This window comes from Ambystoma mexicanum, chromosome 10 (assembly GCF_040938575.1).
Source record: "Ambystoma mexicanum isolate Mex_15411 chromosome 10, UKY_AmexF1_1, whole genome shotgun sequence".
NCBI classification, from domain to species: domain Eukaryota; kingdom Metazoa; phylum Chordata; class Amphibia; order Caudata; family Ambystomatidae; genus Ambystoma; species Ambystoma mexicanum.
In genome coordinates this window covers 965,791,849-965,816,305 of record NC_090932.1, presented here as the reverse complement: position 1 = coordinate 965,816,305, position 24,457 = coordinate 965,791,849, and the positions used below count along the sequence as shown (strand labels likewise).

At 45.7% G+C, this 24,457-nt stretch overlaps 1 protein-coding gene across 4 annotated transcripts in view; it reads left to right on the top strand.

Annotated features, from left to right (window-relative positions):
* The window catches only part of TMEM212 (transmembrane protein 212), a 139,803-nt gene extending 126,654 nt beyond the window's left edge, over nt 1–13,149 (top strand). For 2 of the 4 annotated variants that reach the window (XM_069618742.1, XM_069618741.1), the window contains exon 4: nt 12,844–13,149. In XM_069618742.1, coding sequence (XP_069474843.1) covers nt 12,844–12,864 — 21 coding nt within the window. In that variant the 3' untranslated portion in view covers nt 12,865–13,149. Of the gene's footprint in view, nt 1–11,606; nt 12,021–12,125; nt 12,328–12,843 lie in introns of those variants that run through there. The other 2 variants (XR_011276104.1, XR_011276105.1) reach the window with 2 other exon arrangements.
* The last annotated feature ends 11,308 nt before the right edge of the window (nt 13,150–24,457 follow it).

The window sequence follows — 24,457 nt, the reverse complement described above, 5'->3', positions numbered from 1 at the left end:
CAATTAATTCTAGGAGACCAGTTATCACACGTTTGACAGGGTTGGAGTCAAGAGTTTCATAGCAACCAGGGGTATGCAAATGTTTGCAACCCATAGTTATGTAGTCAAAAGTATTAAGTATAACAATATTGCTTCACTTTTACTGTTTATTTACATCTGACGTCACTCACGCGACGCCAGATGCATGCGACGCAACCTACGTCACCGCTGTGACGTCGGTTGCCTTTTCTTTATCTTTTTCCAATGTTTGGTACAGATGACTGCTCTGGGGAATTCCTCTGTAACTGTGACTGCTCGATCCAACGAGTGAGTTTGATCTTTTGCTGCTGAATAGTCAGTGATTTGATTCCATACTATCTGGATGAAGTACTTAGATATTCTACTGATTGGTTTTCAGGTTATATATTGGTTACGGCCATCACGGCTTGGACTTGACACCAGCGTAATACTTATAACGCGCTGCTTCTTGTGGTATGTAGACTCGAATATTTTGGGTTATATCTTGTATTTTCTTAAAATTATCAGCAATCCTTTGTTTTGAGTTGTCCAACTGACATTCATGCTTGTTCTACACAGGGATTTCCCATTTATTGATTTCTTCGATATACTCTGTGTTCTTGTGGTAAGCTCAATTTATTACTTTGATCTTGTATCTTTTGCATTAGCTATTGGTTTCTACTCAACGTGTGTCCATTAACTTTTGGTGCCGATCAGTTCACAATTTCATTATTTGCATGGGTGAAGTGTGCACACCATGCTTGATTGAGGGCTCCGGTATTGTAGCGCATAGGTCAAGGAAATCCCCCTTTTTATGTGTTTCTTTTGTTCTTCCATTTAAGGAAGGATGTATTCCTCAAATGTTTAAGCTTGTTTCTTACTGTATATTTTCTGTTTTTGTTTCATTATTTTCAACCACCGTTTGCTTCTGTTTACTCCACCCTCCAACCATGGTTTACGGTATGCCAATGATTCTTATTCATATAATATTATGATATTTGCTATATGTCACTATCTTTTTTGCTATATGTCACTACTATTTTTTAACTTTATGTGATATGGTCTGTATTTACTTTTTTCAAATTCAATGTGATTGTTACAATTTTTTGTATCCTCTTTTCTGTCATGAATAATATGATGAATCAAATGTTGTATGTGACTACTCAGCCTTGAAAACGACCTGCGTGTCGAAACACGTGTCGGCTGTTTCTACAACAATTAAAGCATCAATTTTATAATTAGTGCTCCTTATTCATATGGTGTTCAGCGCATCTCCACCTCAACTCCCCTCTTGTACACATCCCCATTGGAAGTCACATATTTTGGGATGCAGAGCTGATATATGGCACACCCCAAGACTTTGGGACCTCCTCCCCGTCCACACTGGACTCACCCCCACTTCTGTATTTCAGGATGGAGCGCATGACTCTATAATTAAAGTCTTTGCAACCAGGAACCCGTTTCGAACAAACCAAAGGTTTGAATGTGAGCGCCAGTGGTCTTTCAGTTTCCTCAGCTGGCTCCCTCCTATGGAACAGCCTCCCCCTCCCTCTGCACCTTGAGCAGGATCTTCTTAAATTCCGAAGGCTCCTTAAGACTCTGCTCTTTACCTCCTCCTTCCCTTCTCTCCCCTGCTAATTCCACAGTTGTTGCGATTGGTGTCCTGGGCCCTTATGTATCCTTGGGGCCCTGACCTCCCGCACCCAATCGACCCAGCTCCTGTCAATTTTCACTTACAATTACACCCACTGCCCTGGTGGCTCACACATACACCCCTCGTGGCTCCAGGCCGTGTAGCACTCAACATACCAAACACTTCATCTGTGGCTCACCCATGAGCTCAGACTCCACAGCACGGACCCCCTGCCTTCTGCCTTGCTGCACTTGCACGTTCTGAATACTCACAATCCAAAGTAGGTTCATCCTGTTTTCCTCTTGCCTCCATTGTGTTTTAATGTATTTTAATGTATTTTCCACTCCTGCTCCCTTGCCCTGTGGGCACTTGAAACACTAGTTTCTTATTGTATAAGCGCCTAGCAAGCAAACAATAAATGAATAAACAATACATAAATAAAATGGCGGCAACATGTGCAATGTGTTGGGATGGGAGCAAACACAACCCATCCGCCTTGGCGCTTTAGAGTGAGGCGAGCCCCATTGAGACAACTGTAATAGACCAATGGGGGAGGGACACATACTAAAGTCCCCCACATTATAATAATATTGTACAGAATTTAGATGTTTAGGTTTAGGGCACATATTTAAGTAGATGCCATTTTGCAGATATAAAGTAGCCATAGCCGAAGCATAGGCCCTGTACGGCCATGCAGTGTTTAGTGCGTTAGACACAGGCTGCAAGCCTAAAGTGGAAAACTGAATAGAGCCAAGCGTTGATGAGAGGCCCATGCTGCTAACCTCCATAGAAACCATTCTTTGTCTTAAAAGTTGTTGCCAATATATTTGTCTTAAGAAAGAATGTGCCGTGCAAGGCCACAAGACAACGTTGGGTGCCTCGGTGTATGTGATATCACAAACAGACCAGAGCAGGCCTCCGACCCCCAGCCAACCACAAATTATAGCATCTACAACTGTCCCAGTCCCAAGACCCCTGAATCCCGAGATACTAGCTGACCCCAGAGCACCGACCATAAACCATTCACCCGTAAAAGATCTGAGAGCATGGTCATTCTACCTTTATTTCAAAGTGGCATGATGTGTAATGTGAGGTTCTCAGAGGGATAAATTATAGTTCAAAAGCGAGGGTGGAAGCCTTGGAAGCCAAAAGACGTGATTGGGATGAGTGAAATGTATGGGGGTCAGTGTGACCTCGACACTCCGCCTGTACCAGCCTGTGCTCATGCCAGGTGCACTGTATAATTATAATAGAGTGGCACTGTTAGCCATTGAATCTAATAGTTTTTTCGGCCTTGGTCCCTGCAGACAATCAGCCCAGCAGACCCCAGGTGATGGAAGATGGACGGATTGGCCTGGAATCCCCTATGGAGCAGGCCGATTGTCTATAGGGTCGCACCAACCATCCACACAGGTTTTCACCATATGTACTGACGTCACCTCTGACGCTGTGTCTCCTGTTAGATTGAAACGTTCCGTGGCAGCAGAGTTCTTTGCTGATGCACCTATTTTTGTAGAAATTAAACTTGTTATCCTTGTAAGAATTTCTTGGGCCCTTTCCCCTAGCGGGTTGTATTTTTTTCTGGTAGGAGCGTTTAGGGGCGTGCCTTCAATTGTGCAATTCGCATTCCGCTTCCTCTCCCCAAAACCAGGAGTCTCACTGAATTTTAGAAGAGGAGGGACTGAGCCTGCTCTGAGGGTGAAGTTGCCTGTGCGTTTAAGGTGTGCGCATGCCTAGACCACAATGCACAGACATTCATAGAGAATTATATTTGTAAGGTTGGGAATCAATTATCTTTACAGTCCTTGTTACTTGAGACTGAGCCCTTAACTGGAGTCACACTGCGTTGCCTCTTTACATTTCTTTGTAATCCATTGACTTTTACCTGTCTAGGAAGACCCACCCAGCACAGCAGTGGCGTGTCCAGGGAGTGGCCTGGGGTGGCACATGCTACACCTGCAATCTGATTGCCCACCCCGGGTGCCACCCTATTGTCCTAAACTATAATCATTAAACTTTAACTCATGAATGTAAGACACTAATGTTAGTAATTAAAGTAGATCTGAGTAGTGCAGACAAATAGTAAATGAATGCTTTTCAGATGTGTGTGTGCGCACGCTCTCGTACTTCATGCCACCCCTGCATAAGTCAGTGCCCCACTTGGGCCACCCCAGTAAAGAGAGTCTGGACACGCCGCTTGATACCCAAGAGGGAGGTGGACGCTTCAAATGGGGCCTTTTCAGTTTGGATCGGAGGGCTGGGTGGGGCCTTTTCAGTCTGGGTCTGGCATGACCAGCTCTAGGCTCTCCGGCCAAAGTGAACTGCTTTACCGCTGTGTGCTCACAACTAATTGCATGTGGCAGGACTGTGCAAGGAGGGCGCGTGGAACTGTAAGTCTGCAAGTGCCAGCGCCCCCTGTGCGCCTTCTTTCATTGCATTCAAACAGGGTTTGTGGCCTGGGCCAAGTGCTGGAGCCTCCAAAGCAAACATTCGAGAAGCCCTTTCCCCCACCCCACATCTTTGTGGGTGTTTCTTTGCACGAGTTGAAACCCAGGAAACTGAATACACACATTCACGGAAAATAAGCATGTACAAAAAGTAAGATGGAATTGTGAAAAGTAACGTCATGGCGTACCATCGCCATCAAGGTTTGCAGCTGCGGATAAAGGAACATCAGATACGTGTAGGCAATAGTGCTACAGGCCTTACTAAAAAATAACTAAGAAATGAGAGCATATTTTCAGAGTGATTCTTGCGTCTAAATTCCGTCGGCTCGCATGCACACTTTTTCTTATTGAATGTATCAGGTTTTTGATTTTTTTCTAGCTCATTCTTCTTGCTTCTAAGAGCTGTATTAATTGGACTTATAGTACTCAAGGTATTGACCCTCCTAGGATGAAGGCTTGAGTGAGGACTCTTACAGGTGCCTGCAGCTTGCGCACAGACCAGGGAAGTGATTGCTCGACCTATTCTGTACCCACCCTAACCAACCCCAGAATCCCTCCTACACCCCAGAGGGGCCAGAGCGCTGGGTCAAAACAGGTTTTGTGGTCCCTGCGACTTGGAACAGATGGTGGCACAGGGCTTACCGGCGTTGCTTGATTGCGTTATCAGATGTAAATTTGAGCGTATGGTAATTGTGGATCTTTGGATTATAGAGTGTTGTGTGAAAGTGCTACCTGCTAGATTCATTCTCCGGTGTGTTCACAGGGCCTAAAGTAAATACCATGGTTTCATAACTGGCTGTCTACATTGAATGAATGTGTCCTATTCTGTGTGGACTCATTGAAGTCCCCTGACCCCACTCTCACACAGTCATGCGGGGAGAGAGAAAGAAGAAATGGGAATCAGACATGCTGGACCAGTATTTAGCTCATAGTCCTGCTTCAGCACCCCAATACTTACTAATCATTGTAAGAGTAGCGCCGGATTTTCCCGGATACAGAATCCTGAAAAAATGTCATCCCAGATCCAAAGAAAACAAAAGCCCGTGCCCAAGCCACCATGCAACAATACATGTGCAGTAATCAGCTGTCTTCAGCACTCGGAAACTAACCTTGGAGTTCAGAAAAGCTCCAATGTAATTTGTCTATTCTTTTTCATTTCAGGACATTAAAGTGTAAGACTAGCCTAGATGACTGTAGACCCATAATTTAATGGTTAATGGTGCGCTATGGTTTGTGGCATGTCCACATTTTGGGTGATTAGATATAGGGCTGGGAAATAAACCTTCATGTTGTGTGAAACAATGACTACACACAAGTGATGGTGTCATGCATTTTTCTTCACTGCTTTTATTAAAGTTTTGGCGATTAGGTAGAGCTAAAGTGCCACCTATGACCCAAAACGGTTGCATTGGAGTACAGCTAGGAGGGCCACACAGCGTGTGGGTGTTAGTTGATCAGTTTCCCACCCATTCTGTCCATAGCCATGCTACTTTGCATGGTCATTTCCACCCACTACCTGCCCCTCCGAACCCAAGACACATACCCCTGGGATCTTCTTAAGCTAGTTTTATCAAACCGGAAGATCAACCGTTATGTTGTGAGTACCTACCAGTGTTAATTCAAAGCAGCCTTCAGAACGTGACTGGCTTAATAGCAACTATAAACACTGTACTGGTATACTAAAAATCTCTCAACCAATTCTTCCTTCAGCCACTTGAGCTTGCTCTTGCATTGAAGTTCTGTTTAAAACAAGCATTGGCTTGTGTAGAGGTATTAGATATGTATTTGTCAGGCACTTCATATGGCCCGGTAATCACACCATTTTGCAAGTATAACCATTTAAAGGCTAGGAAGTACCATTATAGCTGTGCCTGACATATACCAGATGTATTAATTTAAAATATGGTGTAATATTTGGGTCTTCAGTAAGATAATAGTACATTTTGGTACAGTGCTTCATGCCAGATTCCTCCTTTGCAGCGCTGTAGCCACAAACTAACTCCATATGGCTTAATAGTCCTAGGGAGAACAAAAGGCATGAGTCGGTCCTTGTTGGTATTCGATCCTGTGATGCATGCTGAGCTCTCCCACTGGTTTTAAAGATGTAAACCAATGTCGTGTGATTTTTCGAGAGAACATGCACATATAGGATGATGGTTGGAATGAAAATCAAATCAATCTAGCATGCAAGAAACTTTGTGAGGAGATGAGTTCAAAGTGGGCACCACTTAAGTAAGTTATATTCCACTTTAATGTGACGTATGTGCACTTTGGTTCATGCCGGAACCCTCTTTGCACTAGAGGGTATATCAGATCTGCAGAATATGCTGGCAACATCCCCTTGTCAGAAGACTGGCCAGAACCTTTGTAGATATCCTAGTTCATAAACGTTCTCAATTCCATTAGATGAAAACTATTTTTAATAGGAGACACAATAGTGGTCCAATGCATTTCGGGGGGGGGGGTGGCAGCCATCTTCAAGGAACTCTCCGTAAACAACAAACATTATGAATATGTATATAAAACCATGTCATACAATGAATGTGTCTCATGAAATCATGTTGTCCAGCATATTCTTACCTGCCTTAATTATGTCGGTTTTTCATTCTAAAAATGGTAAACCTAACAGAAAAAAGCAGGTGGCTAGGAACGCGGGCTTGAACTGCTGGTGAAAGCTGGCATTCCATCCCACCTGATGGCTGGCTCCCCCACCCTCCGTCCCATTATTTTTTATTTCTTTTGTCCCTTCTGACTCCCCACTTACCTTATTTCTGTGGCGGCAGCACTACCCACCTCTCCTTCCTCTCTGCTCCTGCAGGCTGCCATGCTTCTCTTTCCATGGCGGCTGTCTTGGGAAAGTAGTTTCCTTTGTTCAACGGAACGCAGCGCGCGTCCCGTTGAACGAAGGAAAATACTTTTATTTTGCCACCGCTTTGGTAGCCCGGGGTGCTAATTGTCTTAAACTCCCGTTCCAAGGGCTGAAACAGGGGTAGCAACCCAAAGCCCTCATTAATGGCCTTTGCTTCGCTCGGGTCGTTAACCTGGGCTGCCGGGCCGTTACCCCCTTTCCTACCCTTGAAACAGGGACTTAACGCCAAATTATTACATTGCTTAGAAGCTGGAAGAGTCTGGCACAAAGTGCAATATAACAACACAATGCTACTATTATTATTTTAAACTACTGAGGGCACAAGGTCCACACTATAATGTGGGACTTATTTAGTTATTACTTTATGCACAGATTTTCATAAAGGACACAAACTGACTGGCCATTCATACAATGGAGGCCCTTAGAACTGAATGGGTGTGGAACCCTTCACCTCAACAGGTAACAAGACTAGGTGGTTATTGAATGCTGGAAATATGTACCACTCAGACGCTTGCTTGTAGTGCCAAAAACAATTGCCAATGCCTTTGAAGGCTCCCTCATAAACTCCAGGAAAGAATTCCACTCTACTATTTGAAGAATAACTCGTCAGCCACAAATCTTGGACCCCAGCATGACCCATTTCCCAGCTCCCACATCCCAGTCTCTACCTCGCTACTGCGCCATTGCCTTGTATTGCCCAGGCTCACCAGCCTTGTTCGCACTGTAAAACATCTCATGTATACAGACAATGGTGGACACACACAAGAAAAAAAAAACAGGAATTGGTAAAGCCAACAGTTCTGACTGGTGTGTAGGCATAGGACAGGCATGTGCCAGGTACTAACACAATGGTAGCAGCTGGCCATAAGATAACAGCTGGAAAATGGCGTGAGTAACTCAGCATTTGGTAGAAGTGCCTAACAAATGCGAAATCCTATAAGTAGGCCAAAACGGCAGGCTTTGCCAATGGTTGTTCATTATTGGTAGCACGTTTGTAACCGAGAGGAGATGTCTTTATGTTCACATTCTGTTGTATGCTGGTATTGAGGCTTATATGCAGGATTGGGGCAATAAAGCTACGATCATAGGGTTCCTACTAGACATGTTACTATAACAATATATATATATTGGCAGGAGGGACTGTTATGCTATGTGTGCAAGTCATCTCTACAAAGCGAGGCGTGCTTTTCGAACCTGTATGTTCTTCCATTTCTGCAGGACTATCACTTGCCTGCCATGCCACCACCCCGAGTACCGTCCTTCTAAGTCCGTTGTCTCGCTCCAGAGGAGCTGGATTACCAATGAAATGATTTCCATCCAGTACTGTCACTAATTGAGGAAATAGCTCAGCTTGCAGCAGCTTTGATTGGTTAACCATCCGCTCGACATAAAACATTAGACCACTGCGCCAAGTGAAACAGTCGTGAAATGTGAAACGTAATCAATGGATAATGTAAAAGGAATGACTAAAGAGCGAGTTACTGGAGTAAACTGAACAGATTAATGGGGTACAGTTATGCCAAACTCATACACCACTCACAGTGGGCCGGAGCGGTGCTCCTCCAATTAAAAAAAAATTAAAAAAAATAAACATAAACAAAATACAAATTTCACTGTTCCCATACTTTTATTGTAAAAAGAAACAGTTACGGAATTAGTTTAGTTTTAAAATAAAAGTGTAGGAAGAAGTTGAAACTTGCACTTCAGTGCACTGAACATTGCCTTAAAGAGCAGGTGTGTTTGGGGGCTTGGATTATGTGTGGGAGGGGCGTGGTGATGGGGATGTGGGGAGTGGGGACAGGCCCGAAAGGGAACATAGTTCCACTACTTCTTTTTCATACACTTCGACCACTGACCACTCGACTTCCCACATGCAACCTTTAATGTTGGGCATAAATATGGCAAGAAGGCCGGGCATCCAGTTAAATATTCAACTTTCCCCCAAGAGCAAAGAGCCTCAGTTGCCAGGTCTGTCCAAACACAAGAGTACGAAAGCAATTGCTCAGTTCTGTCTTCCTCCTCCACTAAACGTTTATCACAGCCCTTCCTCCTCTCTTGTTTTCACTATTGTGCCACGCCTAATGTTGGTCTTCCTGCTTCTGCACAGTTTCACTTTTGAGGTGTTTTGCATACATGGGTGGATAGCTCGTTGGCGTGCCACTTACACGGGTGCCAGCATGCACTTTGCAACTTCCCATACGAAAGGGGCGGCTGAGGCCCTGATTCGCAAAGCATTTTTCAATGGGATTGCTTTGAAATCAGGCCCTCAGTCTTTCATTCTTCTAAGGCGACACATTGAGCACCATGTATTACCATTTCATTGGATGAAAATAATACCTATCATAACAGCGCTTAGAAGCAGGAGAAATCCTTGATCAAGCGCCACCCAAAAAAAAAATGATGTGATATTGCTGTTGTTACATTCTTCTATGGGTATTCTTCATAGGTTGCTAGTGATGGGTGTGAGTGTTTACCCCAAATTAGACTGAGCAGGTGCAGAGTGCAAAACTGAAATGAGGATTACAGGGGTAACCCCAGCAACATTTGTATAATAGTGGGTGGAGGCCGTGCATTTTGGGTAAAAATCCATGACATTTCAAATTGGTTCTGTACGCGAACCCATGAACTACTCTAGTAGATGTAAGGTCACCCACAGGAGCCTCTTGCAGCACATTTCCATGCTCGCTGCGCTCAATGAAAAATATAGCTCTACCTCAACTACACAGGCTGAGGCCAGCTTTGCTGGCTGTGCCCACAGCGGATCAGCAGACGTGTCGGTACAGTATGCCAGGTTTCCACGCATTCATTCTGCCCGATCCAACGACAGAGAAGCGGCCCACTGTAAATCATGTTCTTTTGCTGTCAGGGCCCTACAAAATATGCCAGCATTGAATAGCAAACAGATTTTTTTTTTGCAGCCGTTGCCCAACTTGCTTGCACTGCCCTGTAAAACGGCCACTGAAGCCCCATTGATTGTTTGAAGGGTAGAGTTCAAGGACGGCAGTCCGTGAATATGACACATGCCAGCCTGGACGTTTTAGGAATTGATGCATTGCAGGGAGCAGCCCCCAGTAGGGGCCCAGGGGCCCTAGGAAGCCTGAAGTATCTGCGCAAAGTGTAACTAGAGGGACAGAATGTGTCTCGAAGTGGGAAAGACGAGAAGCTCCGACCTCTCGCTCGTGGGAATGATGGTGGCATCGGCAGCCATGTTCTGGGGGCGGGCCTGGAAACGTGTGTGTGGTGAAGGGCTTGAGATATCCCGACTTGAAAATGAGAACACATGTTTGTCTGTGAGCTCGCCTTGACTTGACGGCAAGGTATGTTTCATTTGCATTGCCGTAGCAGGCATCCTAAAAGCATCTTGGAAACACACCTGGGGCCAGATTACAGAAACGTTGCACGGGTGCAAGTGCAAAGTTTGCACGGTGTTACCACTAGGGCAAAGTTTGCCCTATTTTTAAAAACACTGGGACACATTAAGCAACCATTGCACCTCGACAAGTGCAGTTTGGCATATTAAAAGGACCAGGGCAAAAATTGCCCTAGTTAAAAAAAAAAAAAATGCTTTTTCACTACATTATTACACCATGGCAAATTTTGCCCTAGTGCTAATACGGAATGGTATTAGCACTAGGGCAAACTTTACCCTGATACAAAAATCAATTAGAAATGTATCTTTTTAGCACCAGGGCAATTTTAGCCCAGGTGCTTTTAATATGCCAAACTACACTTGCTGAGGTGCAATGCTTTTTTTGTGTCCCAGTGTTTTTAAAAATAGGTATAACTTTTCCCTAGTGTTAATACCATGCAAACTTTGCACTTCCACCGGTGCAAAGTTTCTGTAATCTGGCCCCTGGTATGTTCAATTGCATGCCTTTTAATGAGACCTAAGACATGTAACCACTTCTCTCCCATTCTAAGAGAATTAACTGGCTTCTCATCCCAGCCAGGCGACACTTCAAAACTGCCTGTATCACATGCGAGGGCCCCATTGCTGAACAGGGGCTTAGCCAGCCACGAAACATGCAGGCTCAGGTGAGATGCCCTCCACCGGGTCCCAAACCCTGGCGAGGCTTGGGACTAAGCGGGCATGCCTAGAGAAAACCAGCCAGCAGAATGTCTCTTCCTATGCCCCAGCCTGATAAAACATCATCTCTGTCGCAATCAGCACCACTTCAGCGCCCTTGCAGGTATGCCCTGAAGAACAAGGCATACCTGGTGGCCTTAAGACCTGCTACTGCCATATAAGAACTACCCCTGTAGTGTGGGATATCCAAGATACAATATGCTGTAATCTTCCCTTCTACCAACCTCTGTTAACCCCAATTTACTTGCACACTTCTTTTGCATGCAATCTAGGTTTGCATCTTATAAAGACACATACAATTCCAAAATACAAATACTGCATTAGCTGACCTGGAAAAAATGCGCATTGCTCTAACTTGCAATTATTTTTAACCATTCTTTGTGTATATGTCCATATAATTATGGCGTGTTTGGTCAAATGAGGAGCTGGGCACAAGAGAATATGTATTTGTGCTAGACCTATTCAAATCCATTACCTCCACGTCCACTCTTCCTCGTTCCAGTACTTTCCTCATGAGGCCGCCACCTCCTACACAGGACCTTCTTCTATTTCTTTTATTTCATACAACTCCTCCCCCTAAACAACTGCATCCAGTTTCATTTTTCCTGCCTCCGGCAGGTTGGACTATTCCCGGCACAGGGCTCTGGGGAGCTACAGTTCCTGCCCCCTGATGGAGCTGTATGTCAGGGCCTCAGTTCCCTCCAGGTGCAGTGTGCTCCCGGGCCCCCTGCGGGGCTTGGGTCTCGGTTGAGCGGGAATTATTAGCTTCTCCCGGTTTACTGCCTGGCTCGAGGCTGGCATAGAGGCATCTCCTTACCGTAGTAAGGAGATGAAGGGAACGATGTATGTCCCGGGGGAGCTGAGTTGGGTTTGTTGCGCGCCGTTTCACCCCGGTGTCTCTAGCTCAGCGTTCCATTCCTCATCAGCGCGGAGAGGCCGGCTGATTGATGTGCCTTCCGGGGGCGGGTTGGCTACTCCTCCGGAAGGGTGAGAGAGGTTTTTATTAGTGTTTCTCCAATGGAACTGGAGAAAAACTCTGATTTCAATGGCCCGTTCCCAAGGGGATTAACTGGTTTTTCTCCTGGCCTGCAGTTTATATATGATTGCTCAGCAAGTGGTGTTCCTGTTTCTGCTGTTGCTGCACACTGTGGGGAAGGACTCTGCTAAACGAAGGCACCTTGCCCTCTCGTCTTCCTCGTCTTCCTCTTCATGTGAGCTTTGCAGGAGGAAAAAGAAAAACTCTAGGCATTTTTCCTTATCCAGTAAGGACTTAAAGAAGTAATGACGATTACTGGTAAGTAATCGGAGCATTCTTCAACATGTTTCATGAAGACGAGAGTCGATGCACCAGTATATTGTATGTATTTTCTGAGCGTTATAGAACCTAGAAGTTATTGTAGGTGAGTGAAGGCGCTGTGACTGTCATGCATTTCAACATGAGAATACTTCTAGAGTAGACTCGGGAAGTCTGACTCCACCTTGAAAGGACAGAGAATGGGTTCTTGTTGTTTGTAGTTGTGCCTCATGTGTTGTGTATGAGAGTAGAAGCGGGCCTGATGTGTTCATGCACCATATGCGGCCCCACACACCAGCACCATATGCGGCCCCACACACCACCTAGAAAAGTGGTATGACTCACGCTTTTACTGATTTCAGTGCCACGTTGGAAAGTGTATTCAGTTCTAACTTTGTGCAATTGATGTAGCGCCCCATTTCTTTATTAAATCACCTGGATTGCTAGCAGATCTAAAGAAGTGTTAATAGTCATATTTTTGTCTTTTGAACTAATATTGTATTTTCTTTCTTTTAGGGGCCAAAGCACATATGGTGAAAAAAAACCAATATGGATCTGCTTCAGATTTCAAGACAGATTGTGGATATTATGATTTATATTGACGTTGTGGAGGTGATTTAGAATACTATAATCCATGTGCAGCTCCATGGACATTTACAGATAGGACTTTTGTTGTTATTGTTCACAAAATGCTTTCAATTGAATTTGTGTGTTCAATGAATTTAAAGTGATGTTTTCTTGTTAAGTTTTGTCAAACGGTAAAAGTTTGTAAAAAAAAAAAAAACACTGTAAACCGTAATTAAAAAAAAGAATGCAAAGTGATGTACTTTGTAGTAAATTATTGAAAAGTTAAAATGAAGGAACATGTGTGTATCCCTTCCCGAGTGCTAGAAACCTATTATGGGTTTAAATTGAGTAAATTGCGAGTGTTCGGTTTGCTGCCAGACTGCGTAACACACATATTGGTGCCATATACTTTAGCGATCTATGTTTTTAGGCAATGTGGTGTTTTGCCAGCAACAACCTCATCATGGTACCGGCCAACCAGCAGCACCCTTCATTGCCTCTGAGGAATCAATAGCAACGAGCGTACTAGATCTCACCAATGCCTTGGTACATCTGGGTAAATGCATTGTATTGTAAAAGGAAAGTACATCTCTACTTTCCAGATCATCTGCTGTTGTCCTTGTTCTGGCTAGCTTTATGTGTGAATCACAACAGGGCGCTACTACATCTTTTTTTCTTTTCCGACACATTAGAACCTCTCACTGACACTTGGTTGAAATATTGTATTTATGTGGCATGGCATTTATAAGTGAGTAGGAAGACTTTGGAACGTTGGCAGCCCGCTACAAAATATTTTCAAAATATGAGTAAGTGAAATCATGCTGGTTAATGGGTCCCTGGTCCGAGTTCATTTACTGAGCATCAATTACCACAATGTGCTATAGCAAATCAATGCATATAATAATTTTGCATTTATATAGCACTACGAACCCTCAGGTATCCGAGCGCTGCTTATTATTACCCACGGTGTGCAGTGCTCATTTATCGACCTTGGAAGAATGAAAGGCTGAGTTTGGCCCCGCCGGGATTCGAACTTACGTTAGCATGCTCTGCATGGATGTCAAAGCGAGCGCTCTACTCGCTGTGCCAATTGACCTGCTTATTTCCCATTTCAAGATTGTCTGATGCTCAAACATTTCACCAATGCCCTTTTCTCAGCATGTACGTGGGTTGGCGAGACCATTATGGTGTGAACATATAAGGGTCCAGTGGTGTCTTCCTGGTTGCTGCTCTTTTTTCCCCAACTTAAGGAGCCCTCCGGCCTCTTTTCCTTTGCAGATTGGGAGCAGGTGCAAGAGGAACTCAGTCACCTGACCTAAGCCCCGCCCACCTGGTGGCTTCCTGGTTGCTGCTCTTTTTCCCACTTAGCAAGCCCCACCTACCTTGTGCCTTCCTTGTTGCCGCTCTTTTTCCCTACTTAAGGAGCCCTCCAGCCTCTTTTCCTTTGCAGATGGGGAGCGGGTGCAAGTGGATCTTGATCACCTGGCTTAAGCCCCACCCACCTGGTGCCTTCCTGGTTGACGCTCTTTTTCTCTACTTAGCAAGCCCCACCCACCTGGTGCCTTCCTGGTTGCCGCTCTTTTTCCCTACTTAAGGAGCCCTCAAGCCTCTTTTCCTTTGCCGATGGGGAGCAGGTGCAAGTGGTCTTGATCATCTGGCCTAAGCCCCGCCCACCTGGTGCCTTCCTGGTTGACGCTCTTTTTCTCCACTTATCAAACCCAGCCCACCTGGTGCCTTCCCGGTTGCCGCTCTTTTTCCCTACTTAAGGAGCCCTCCAGCCCCTTTTCCTTTGCAGATGAGGAGCAGGTGCAAGTGGATCTAGGTCACCTGGCCTAAGCACCGCCCAGCTTGTTAGCCCTGCCTCTTCCTTCCTGCTCTTAACTCTTAGATCAAGGGCATCTCTCGTCCCGGGCATAAGAAGCGAAGGGCAGTTGAAGAAAAGGACAATTTCTGATCGGGCCAGGAGGATCCAGGGCCCGAACCCCTGCTCAGACAGCAGGTAAGCATGCACCAACATGTGTTTACTCCCTCTGTCCCCACAGGCCATCCCCACTCCTCTGGTTCCCCTGTGATGTTCCCTTGTGCCCGCCCTTCTCGCACACAGGTGTTGCCTGTTTTGCTTGATTCTTCTACCCTGCTCCCCCTGCCCCCTCCAGCCTACTTCTGCAGGAGTCTGTCCTGATACATTCTGGTTGCACCATCACTGTCTTGTGGGCAATGCTGGATTTGACTTTTATGGACTTCATTGATTCACAGTGCGTCACCCTTTCTCATGGTTGCCCTGAATCATGCTGTTCCCATCTTCATCTTGTATCCAGGCTTGCAACATTATGTGTTACTACTGACTTGTGCAATTGTATTTGCTCTCCCTTCTTGCTTCTCCACTCTTCTTGTCTGCTTACTTTGTTCTCTCCTCCTCTCCCTTTCTCCCTTTTCTTATCTCCTCCCCTTACTTTCTTCTATGCACTTACTCTGTCAGAATTGTCCCTGGCCTAGTATGATAGCAACCTTGTCTGTCGCCTCCCTACTCCCCTTACTTGCCCCGACCTCATCCAGCACTATTTGAAATGTCGTCAGGCCTAGTACGATAGTCGCTTGTTTTCTTCCTCCCCTCCCTTTCTGCACCCCTCTCCCTCACCTTTTCTTTTCTCCGGCTCTACCAGAAATGTTGTCAGGCCTAGTATGGTAGTCGCCTGTCTGTTTCCATTTCCTTCCCACTCCCCCACCCCTCCCTTCCTTATCTAGGTCTTAGCTCTTGCACTATCTGAAATGTCGTCAGGCCGAGTTCGATAGTTAATTTCACATCCTTACTGTTCATGGCCTCTAAGAATGTCATTGGGCCTCATTACGACCCAGGCGGTAAGGGGTTTACGGCAGCGTTAACAGCGCCGACCCTTACCGCCTGATTACGAGGTCCCCTAGCGCCATGGTGCTTTTAACACCTGCTTTTAGCAGGTGTTAAAATCCATGGCGCTAAGGGACCATGGAGTTAATTACGCCACCGTAATTTACGGTGGCGTAATTAACGCCTTCCCCACTCCCATTATGCCCTATGGGGCAAAAATGGGAATGGGGAAGGGTAAATGGGGATTGGGGATTTACCGCCCCGCCAAGGTCGGAATGGGGCGGTAAGTCCGCCAACCACCATGGCGTAAACGTAGTTTACGCCATGGTGGTAAAGTCACGGCCCAGGCGGTAACTTACCGCCTGGGTCGTAATGAGGCCCATTGTATTTTCCCATTTTCCCTCCCTTGCCATAAAGCGCTTTGAAACACATTGTGAATAGGCACTATATAAATAAACTATCATATCATACCTGATCGTGGATGTCATTGTCAGGGTGAACCAGGGTTATATCGCCCTACATTGGTTAAAACAGATGCCTCACCGGAGGATTTTTTTGACTGACTTCGGTGCGTTTCCAGGCGAGTTTTCCACATGTGGTATTTAACATTACTGCATACAGAAATCTACGGTTCCCGGCATTATGAAAACTTTACCAGACCTACAGGAAGTAATGGGTGCAGATTTCAAGAAATACTGCATGCTGTATTTATGAAAATCTGCATATCACTGTTGATACTGTTAAAAAAAAAAGATTATTCTAGCCTCTTTGGTGGATTGAAATGGATTACGTACAGTAACAGATCTTAACACTTCTGTTGCAGCTGCATTAATGCACAGGAGGGTCAGTAAATGACCCTTTTGTGCATTTAGCTGAAAAAATAGGTGAGAGGGCGCCTGAAAGGCCCACATTTACACAGCCTGAAGCTCCTCTCCTGAAGGCAATGTGTTGCCTCATGAGAAGGGATTGACTAGCGCAACCATTCATAGGAGGGAAAAAGGATTTTGGAAAGTTTGGGGATTGGGGGGCTTTTTCAAGTTTTACCTCCTACGACGAACAGGTTGATATTAACATTAGAGAAATGTCAGGAGGTGTTTCATCTGGCATTCCTATAGAATTTATCTCATGGTTTATTCCCGCGGAATATTGTATTAGGTAAATATCTCATACATCATAATTTGGCCCTCAGTAAAAAAGAGCAATAATTGAAAAACCAAATAGAAATTATTGCTGCTGTTATGCGCTAAGACCCCAAAATGATCTTGCTCTAACAATAATACGGAAAGATTGCTTGTCTTAATACAATTTAGAAAAAACACTATTCTCATATAGTAGAACTGGTTTATTTGCACAGCCGACACGTGTTTCGACCAATTGGTCCTTTTCAAGGCTGTTGAAACATTAAACACCCATGTTACACAAAGGAAAATAAAACGTGCACATTTGGTTGCCAAAGCATGATGACATAACATAAAATTCCAAATAAAATATATTTTTAAACATTTTTGAACATCAGGTCACAAAGAGTTGATTGCATACCATTCAGTGAAACAGTATCAGGAAGGATGAAAGTATGCAGGAGAGATGAGACAAAAGAAAAATCACAACATTCAACAACATCATAGTATGTATGTCTACATGATTAAATACCTTGACTTCATGAGTGCTAGCCGAATTATAGTAATATTACAACCTGTTGGACGTGTGTAAGTTGCTCTTCTTAAAACAATTGTGTTACATGAATGGACTGCCAGTTACATCAGTAAAATAGGTACATGGCATTACTGAGTGTTACCATGAATGGGCTGGGAATGTCTCCTCATATATTGTGTATTCACACAGGACGTTCTCTTGATTATTTTAACTCCATCAACTAACTAACCAAATACCTTGAGTCACTACACCCGTGTGCTACCAGATGGCAAGGCCTATTTGTTCAATTGAAAAACTCACCGATTATTGAAGTAGTCAGGTTCTAAATCTAAAAATCGAAACAGAGGATTTAACATTTTATTTACATAAGTGTTTGGATATAATATCCAACTACGTGGAATCCGCTGTCAGCACACCAGTGTCCTACAGTTATGCTCTCTACTGAATTACAGACTTACCCTGGTGGTGAGAGTCCCATGCAACTCCCAGGATTGGATTGATGTATAACCTTCAATTAGGGATCCTAAATATATAGACCGGGTATGGAAAGCTTTCTTCTGCTAATCTTTTTATAACAAAAAGGTGCGAGTGATAGTCCCAAATAGTAACCCTGTGTAAAAATGACCATCCCTCAAAACACATGAAAGTCTCCTAATTATGGCATCTTACCTATCTGTGTATTAAGTAAGTGTGCTGTCACTGATTCCTTGACCAACCTTCAGTTCGTATCTTTCTAAAGTAAAATGGTTCAACAACCATCAGGATTTCCAGTGCACTGTGCCACAATCATTCAAAGTTCCAGTTACAGGTGAAGATACCTACACAATTAACATAACGATGATGGCCTTGTAGGGCTCAAAGAACTGGAATATAATTGTCTATAGATTTGTTATCAATACCACCATCTAGGTTTACCTATGTTTGAATAATTATCGGGCTCAATCCCATCTGGTGACCAAATATGCGCACACGGCGCCATATTGTCACCCAATAAACACAGTAAACAAAGCGTGTGACGTCACACGCACCGTTTGACGTCACACGCATGCACGAAATCCAACATTGTCATACTTAGACATCACATTAGGTGCGCTCCTACCGGCGCCTCCACACTTGTTTGTACGTCACACTGTGACGTCGTCTGACAATCTAAAAGCCACAGAATAAGCACAACTAACCAAGACAGAACGCTTGGATTCTGCCGTATCTATTGCAATAAACAACACATACGGATATCCCAAAATACAAAGAAATGCGCGATCCTACCTGCACTGAGTTTGTAAGTCAGACTGTGACGTTCCTCAACAGTTTAAACACCCCCGAATTAGCACAATTATCAAAGAAAGAACTTTTAAATTCGTGCATGTCAAATCACGTTAAGCAATACATGCGGATGTCACAAAATTCGAAGATAGAATACCCCAGCAAGATATACATGCAAAGTAAGTGCGGAGTCCACGATGAAGCCCCCCATCTTTAGTACGTCTTGTGTCGGAAGTCTCTTTCAAAGATTAGACTCCAGCTAAAATTTAAGTACCTATGGCATTTCGTCCAAAGGTTAAAATCTCAAAGATGTGGTAATTAAATCCTAAAACCTCGAAAAAAAAGGCATGCTAATCAAAGAAAATAAACAGTGCAACTACGCTTCAGTTTAGCGCCCTACAAGATTCCTAGAGGATGTCTGTAGGTGGGGTATGGCGGAACTAACAATTTTGCAGAAGGCAGAAACTGAGATGGAAGGAGAGGGAGTGATACATTGGACCCAACTGCTGAATGACTTGTCAAAGGCTAATGACCAACAGCTGCTGTGAAAAGTGACTAGGCAGGCGCAGGAGGTGGGAGGTGGGGGGTGGGGATTGTTGGCGGGTTGAGGAGAATTGAATCTGAACACACCGCAATTGACATATAGGGCCTCATCACGACTTTGGCGGTAACCCTTAAATCTGGCGGTCGCGCTATTACCGCCGGATTTAAGGGTCTGCCAAATCAGGACTTTGGCGTATTTTGCTCCAGCTCTTGGCTGGGGGGAAATCCGCCGCAAATTTGCGCTATTACCGCCGGCGGGAAATCCACCGGCGGTAACAGAGCAAATTTTCCTCATTGAGCGCAATGGGGAATGGGGCATTCCCGAATGGACTCAATGGGGAATGGGTGATTACATTACCGCTGAACTCGTTATCTGGCGCTACTAGCGCTGGGGAGTTCGGCGGTAGGGCTAATACTGCTAGTGGTAATACCGTCAGCGTTACCGCCAAAGTCATGATCAGGCCCATAGTCTTGGCCTCTAGTTGCCTCAGTTTCAATTGAAGCTCGCCACCCATTTACCTAATTGTGCTTTCTTCAATCCAATACATTGTATTGTTTTTTTGTTAGAGAAAGATAATTTTGGGATCTTGCCGCAGAACGGCAGCAATCATTTCTATTGTTTGTTTCTTCGGGGGCTTCGGGGGACCTCCCTTGCTGATCCTGCTGTATTACACCCTCATTCCTATCAGGGTAGACCAGCGCATCCGGTATTGGTTACTCCCCTCTGTGTTTTTTTTTTTTTTTTTACTGAAGTATTTGAAATACCACCTATTTTTACTGTCATCAGCAATGTTTGACGATGACATAGTAACTGTACCTACGGGTATTGAGCACTGTGCGCTGCAACGCCTCATTTCATCGTTGTGTGCGTCGAAAACATTCCATGAAGTCCAGTTTCCATGTACATGTATACATTGTGATCAGCTTTATTGCAAAATAAATTGGGCCGCAAACTACTAAGCAACAGGTATTTCAGCATTATGCTCTCCATATGTTTGGCCTGAAGTGCATGTTATTCTCACTGCTCCTATATGAATTCCCAGCTTGCACACTGACCGACCTTCATGAAATTACGCTTATAATATATTATAATAAAGAGATTTCTTCTGAAAAAGTAAATCTCCATGGCCTAGAGCAATCATTTCCCCGCTCGCTTTGCTGTTCACTGTCCTGGATTGTATGCATATAATGGAGAATGCGGTTTGTGCTTATCCGAGTACGTGACCAAAATGTCAGTGCCATATTAAAGCCTTCAGTCCACATGGATTTTTTGCATTGACAATGGTCAATAAGCGTGCAGAAGTACCGGGCGTTAATGGCTTTTCCACTGCGGGTTGCATCATTTGTGAAATTACCCACATTCCTCCACTTTCTGCAGCGTGTTTGCTGCTATCACTGGAGGTAGATTTTGTGAGAAAACGAAGTACAGCTCATAATGCTCTGATTGCTTTCGGATAATCTTCATTCCTCCTAGCCCTTCTCTTCCTCGTCACAGTACTAACCTCTGAAGCCCCGCCGCCATTCCAGGAACCCCTTTTCACTTTCTTTAATTCGGAGGAATAATACATCCGACGTCCCCAGATGCCCCAGTTTCCAGTTTCCAAGCCAGAGCATGGGACCCTTCCTACAGGGAGGTAGAGGAGTGTTATCAGTACTATGACGAGGAAGAGTAGGACTAGGAGTAACGAAGAGTACCGTTAAGTAATTAGAATCGATAATGACCTCCACATCCCTCTTCCTCGTCTCAGTACTTACCTCTGAGGTGTGACAAAGTTCACACACGGGGAGAGGTCCCACTGAGACACAGAGAGACTGAAATCTGCTACACCACTTTATTTCCCTGAACAATCAGCCCATACCCACAGATAAAACCCCAAATCCAAGCACCCACCTCTGGGGTTGTGCACATTAAGCCTGTAGTGTCTGATATACGTGCTCTGATCAGCCGAAATAGCAGCCCTGAAAATCTCCTGCAGGGGCACCCTCTGGGCATCAGCCCAGGAAGCAGCCATCCTCCTAGTGGAACGACCCTGGACCTGCGCCGGGACTGGCAAACCAACAGACAAATACTCTATGGAAATGACAGTCCTGATCCAACGCCTCATCAACACAACTGAGGCCTTCCAACCAGCACCCACCGCCCAAAGGCAACAAGAAGACTGTCCGTCTGCCAGAAATGCGCAGTTATAAAGTGTTACGCCAAGACCGCCCTCCGGATATAGATGCAGTGCAAAGCCACTTCCTCCGGATTCCGAGCATTCTGAAGGAATGGCAGGAGAAACAGCTCCTGTGAAGCGAGATGCCACCTTAGGAAGAAACTTGGGGTCACAGTGCAAAACAATAGCACTCTGGGAGGACCTGCAAAAAGGGGGTAGGGGTGACACAGCAAAGCCCCCACCTCCCCCCAACGTATGCGCTGAAGTAATAGCAATCAAGAAGTCTGTTTTGAGCTTGAGGTGCCGGATGTCGATATAAGCAAGAGGCTCAAAGGGAGGACCCTGGAGAAACTTCAAGACAAATGACAAGTCCCAAGGTGGAACAGCCTTAAAAGAAGAGGGCTGAGAAGAAGCCAGACCCTTAAAGAACTGCCCCACCAAGACACCCCTTCCATTCTGCCCTCAGAATTCTCGTTGAGGATCTTGATTGAAGCCCACTGGGAGTGAGGAATGGACACTGCAAGCCCTTTGTTGAAGCCCTCATAGAGGAGCTGAAGCACAGAAGGAAGCCCACACAAAAGGGGGGGGGGGCCCAGACCTCCCACACCAATGCAGGAAATGCGTTCAGTGCCGTTGATAGGTTTTGAAAGTAGACAGCCGCCTGGCATGAAAAATAGAATCAATCACCAGGCCTGAAAACCGCAGAGCATTCAACCAAGACCTCGCAATTTCCAGACTGCCTATTGAATCTTCCAGACTTCATACCCAAACCAGCTTGAAGAGGGCACAGCCACTTTGGAATCAACCACGGGTCTTGACGTTGGAGTTCCAGAAGAGAAGGGAACCACCCCCTCAGGGGCCAGAATGAGCCCACCAGGAGGACTGTTGCCCTGCACCCGCTGATCTGCTGAACCACCAGGGGGAGAAGAGGGAGAAGAGGAAAGGGCATGTGAGGCCCATGGGCATGTGGCGCGTAACAAGAATTAAAATTAATAAATAAATAAAAATAAAGGAGAACCTGTGGCCAAACCATGTTCAGGGTATCCACCCCCCAGGCCACTAACACTGGGAACCTAGAGCAGAAGAGAGGGACCTTCGCTGAGGGTGGAGTGGCAAAGAGATCCAGACAGGACACAGAACCTGTGACAGATCTCTGAAAAGACGCTGTCCAACAACCAGATCCTGAAAGGAGGATACCATTTGCTGAGGTGATCCGCCAGGACATTGTCCATCCCCCTGATATGTGTGGCTTCCAGTGAGATCAGATTCCCCTCCCGCAGGCATCTGTCCAAGATGCCAAGACATCTCAGGACCGAGATCCTGATTCCCCACTGATGGTTCACATAAGTCAAGGTGGTTGCGTTGTCTGTCCTGACCCCCATGGCCTGGCTCTCAAAGGATCTGCCGAAAGCCAACCATGCTTGATGAATGGCACACAAATCCTTCCAGTTGGAAGAATGGAGCTGCTCCTGTAGGGGCCCGCAAGCCCCGAGTCGTCTGGGGCCACAGCATGGCCCTCACCCCTGACCACTGGCATCTGTAGTAAGAATGGTCCTCGTTGGGTAACCAGGTCCACCTCGCTTGACAGGCTCAACCACCACTGTAGTGCTTTTTTCAGAACTGGGGACATTGGGACCCGGGCTTCGTAAACCTGAGAAGCAGGGAGCCAATTGGTCAGAAGATAGGCGATCAGGGGACGCAGATGAAGCTGGGCCCACAGGACTAAAAAATCACAGTAGGCCAAGTGACCCTGTAGATTAAGCAACAGATGGGCCTGGACCTACTGCCACTGGAAAACCCTGGCGAGAACAGACTGAAGCTGCTGAACCCTCTCTAGAGGTAAGAAGACTCTCCACACTCAGGTCCAAAACTGGGTCCCAATGAAAACCAGATCCTGGTAGGGCACCAATTAGCACTTCTGCCAGTTGATCAGAAAGCCCCAGTTTTGCAGGGCCTGGCAGACCAAACGAAGATGAGTCAGGACCTTCTCTCGAAGATACGCTTTGACCGGTCAGTCATCCAGATAGGAGAAATTCTTAATCCCTGAAGATCAAGGTTTGCCATAAGGGGAGCCACCAACTTGGTGAACACCCTCGGGGCTAAGCGGAGCCCAAAAGGATGGACCTGGAACTAAATTTGTGGTCCCCAAAGTGAAGCGCAATCACAGTCTCTGGGAAGGGAGAAGCATCCTGGAGATCCAGGGATGCCAACCAATCCCCCTTCTGAATCTGAGGAATTATTTTCTGCAAATTCTCCATCTTGAACCTCCCCTTCCTCTCCAAAACAGTTCAATGTCTTGAGGTTTAGGATGATCCGATACCCCCGTAAGGCTTTGGGACCAAAAAGACCCTGGAGTAAAACCCCAGACCCAGTTGGGCCCGTTGAACCAGCACAATCTTGTTCTTCTGTAAGAAGTCCTCCAGGACTGTAAACATTGCAGACCTCTTGCATTGAGAGTGTGGAGTAGGAGTCCTGACCATTATGGGCTGCACTGGGTAAGACAGAACCTTCACCCAATAACTGTCCAGGACTTTGCGGAGAGCCCAGGCATAGGAGGTCTGCTGGGAATACACAGGAAAACAGCCAGAAATAACTGTCCAATGGCCCACCAAAACCATCAGGGCTTCTGCACCTGCCCCAAAGGTACGAGGGAGGGCCATCCCCACTTTGGCTTTCTGAAGGACCGGGATCCATCCCCAGAAAACAAATATCTAGACTTGGAAGAGGAGAATTTCGTGGGAGCAGAAGAGGGTTCTTGCTGTAATTTGTCTGTATGCTTGTAGGCTCGGAACACTTTGTGAACCTTCTCCTTCAAGGCATCACAGAATAGCTTAGCCCCCTCGAATGGAAGCTTCAGAGCCGCCACTTTCTTGGAACCCTCAGTCTTGCAGTCCCGAACATGTACATGCCTCTGTGCCGAAACACTGGCACCCACTGCCATCTCCGAACCCCGCACTCTATCATAGGCCAAGTCCCATAGAAGTTCAATCTGCTTCTGCATGTGGAGAGAAGAGGAGCACAATCCACACCTTCCTCCGGTGCCCGGCATCACTTCTTAAAGCACTTCCAAGACAGTTTCAGCCATTTAGGATCCATAGACACT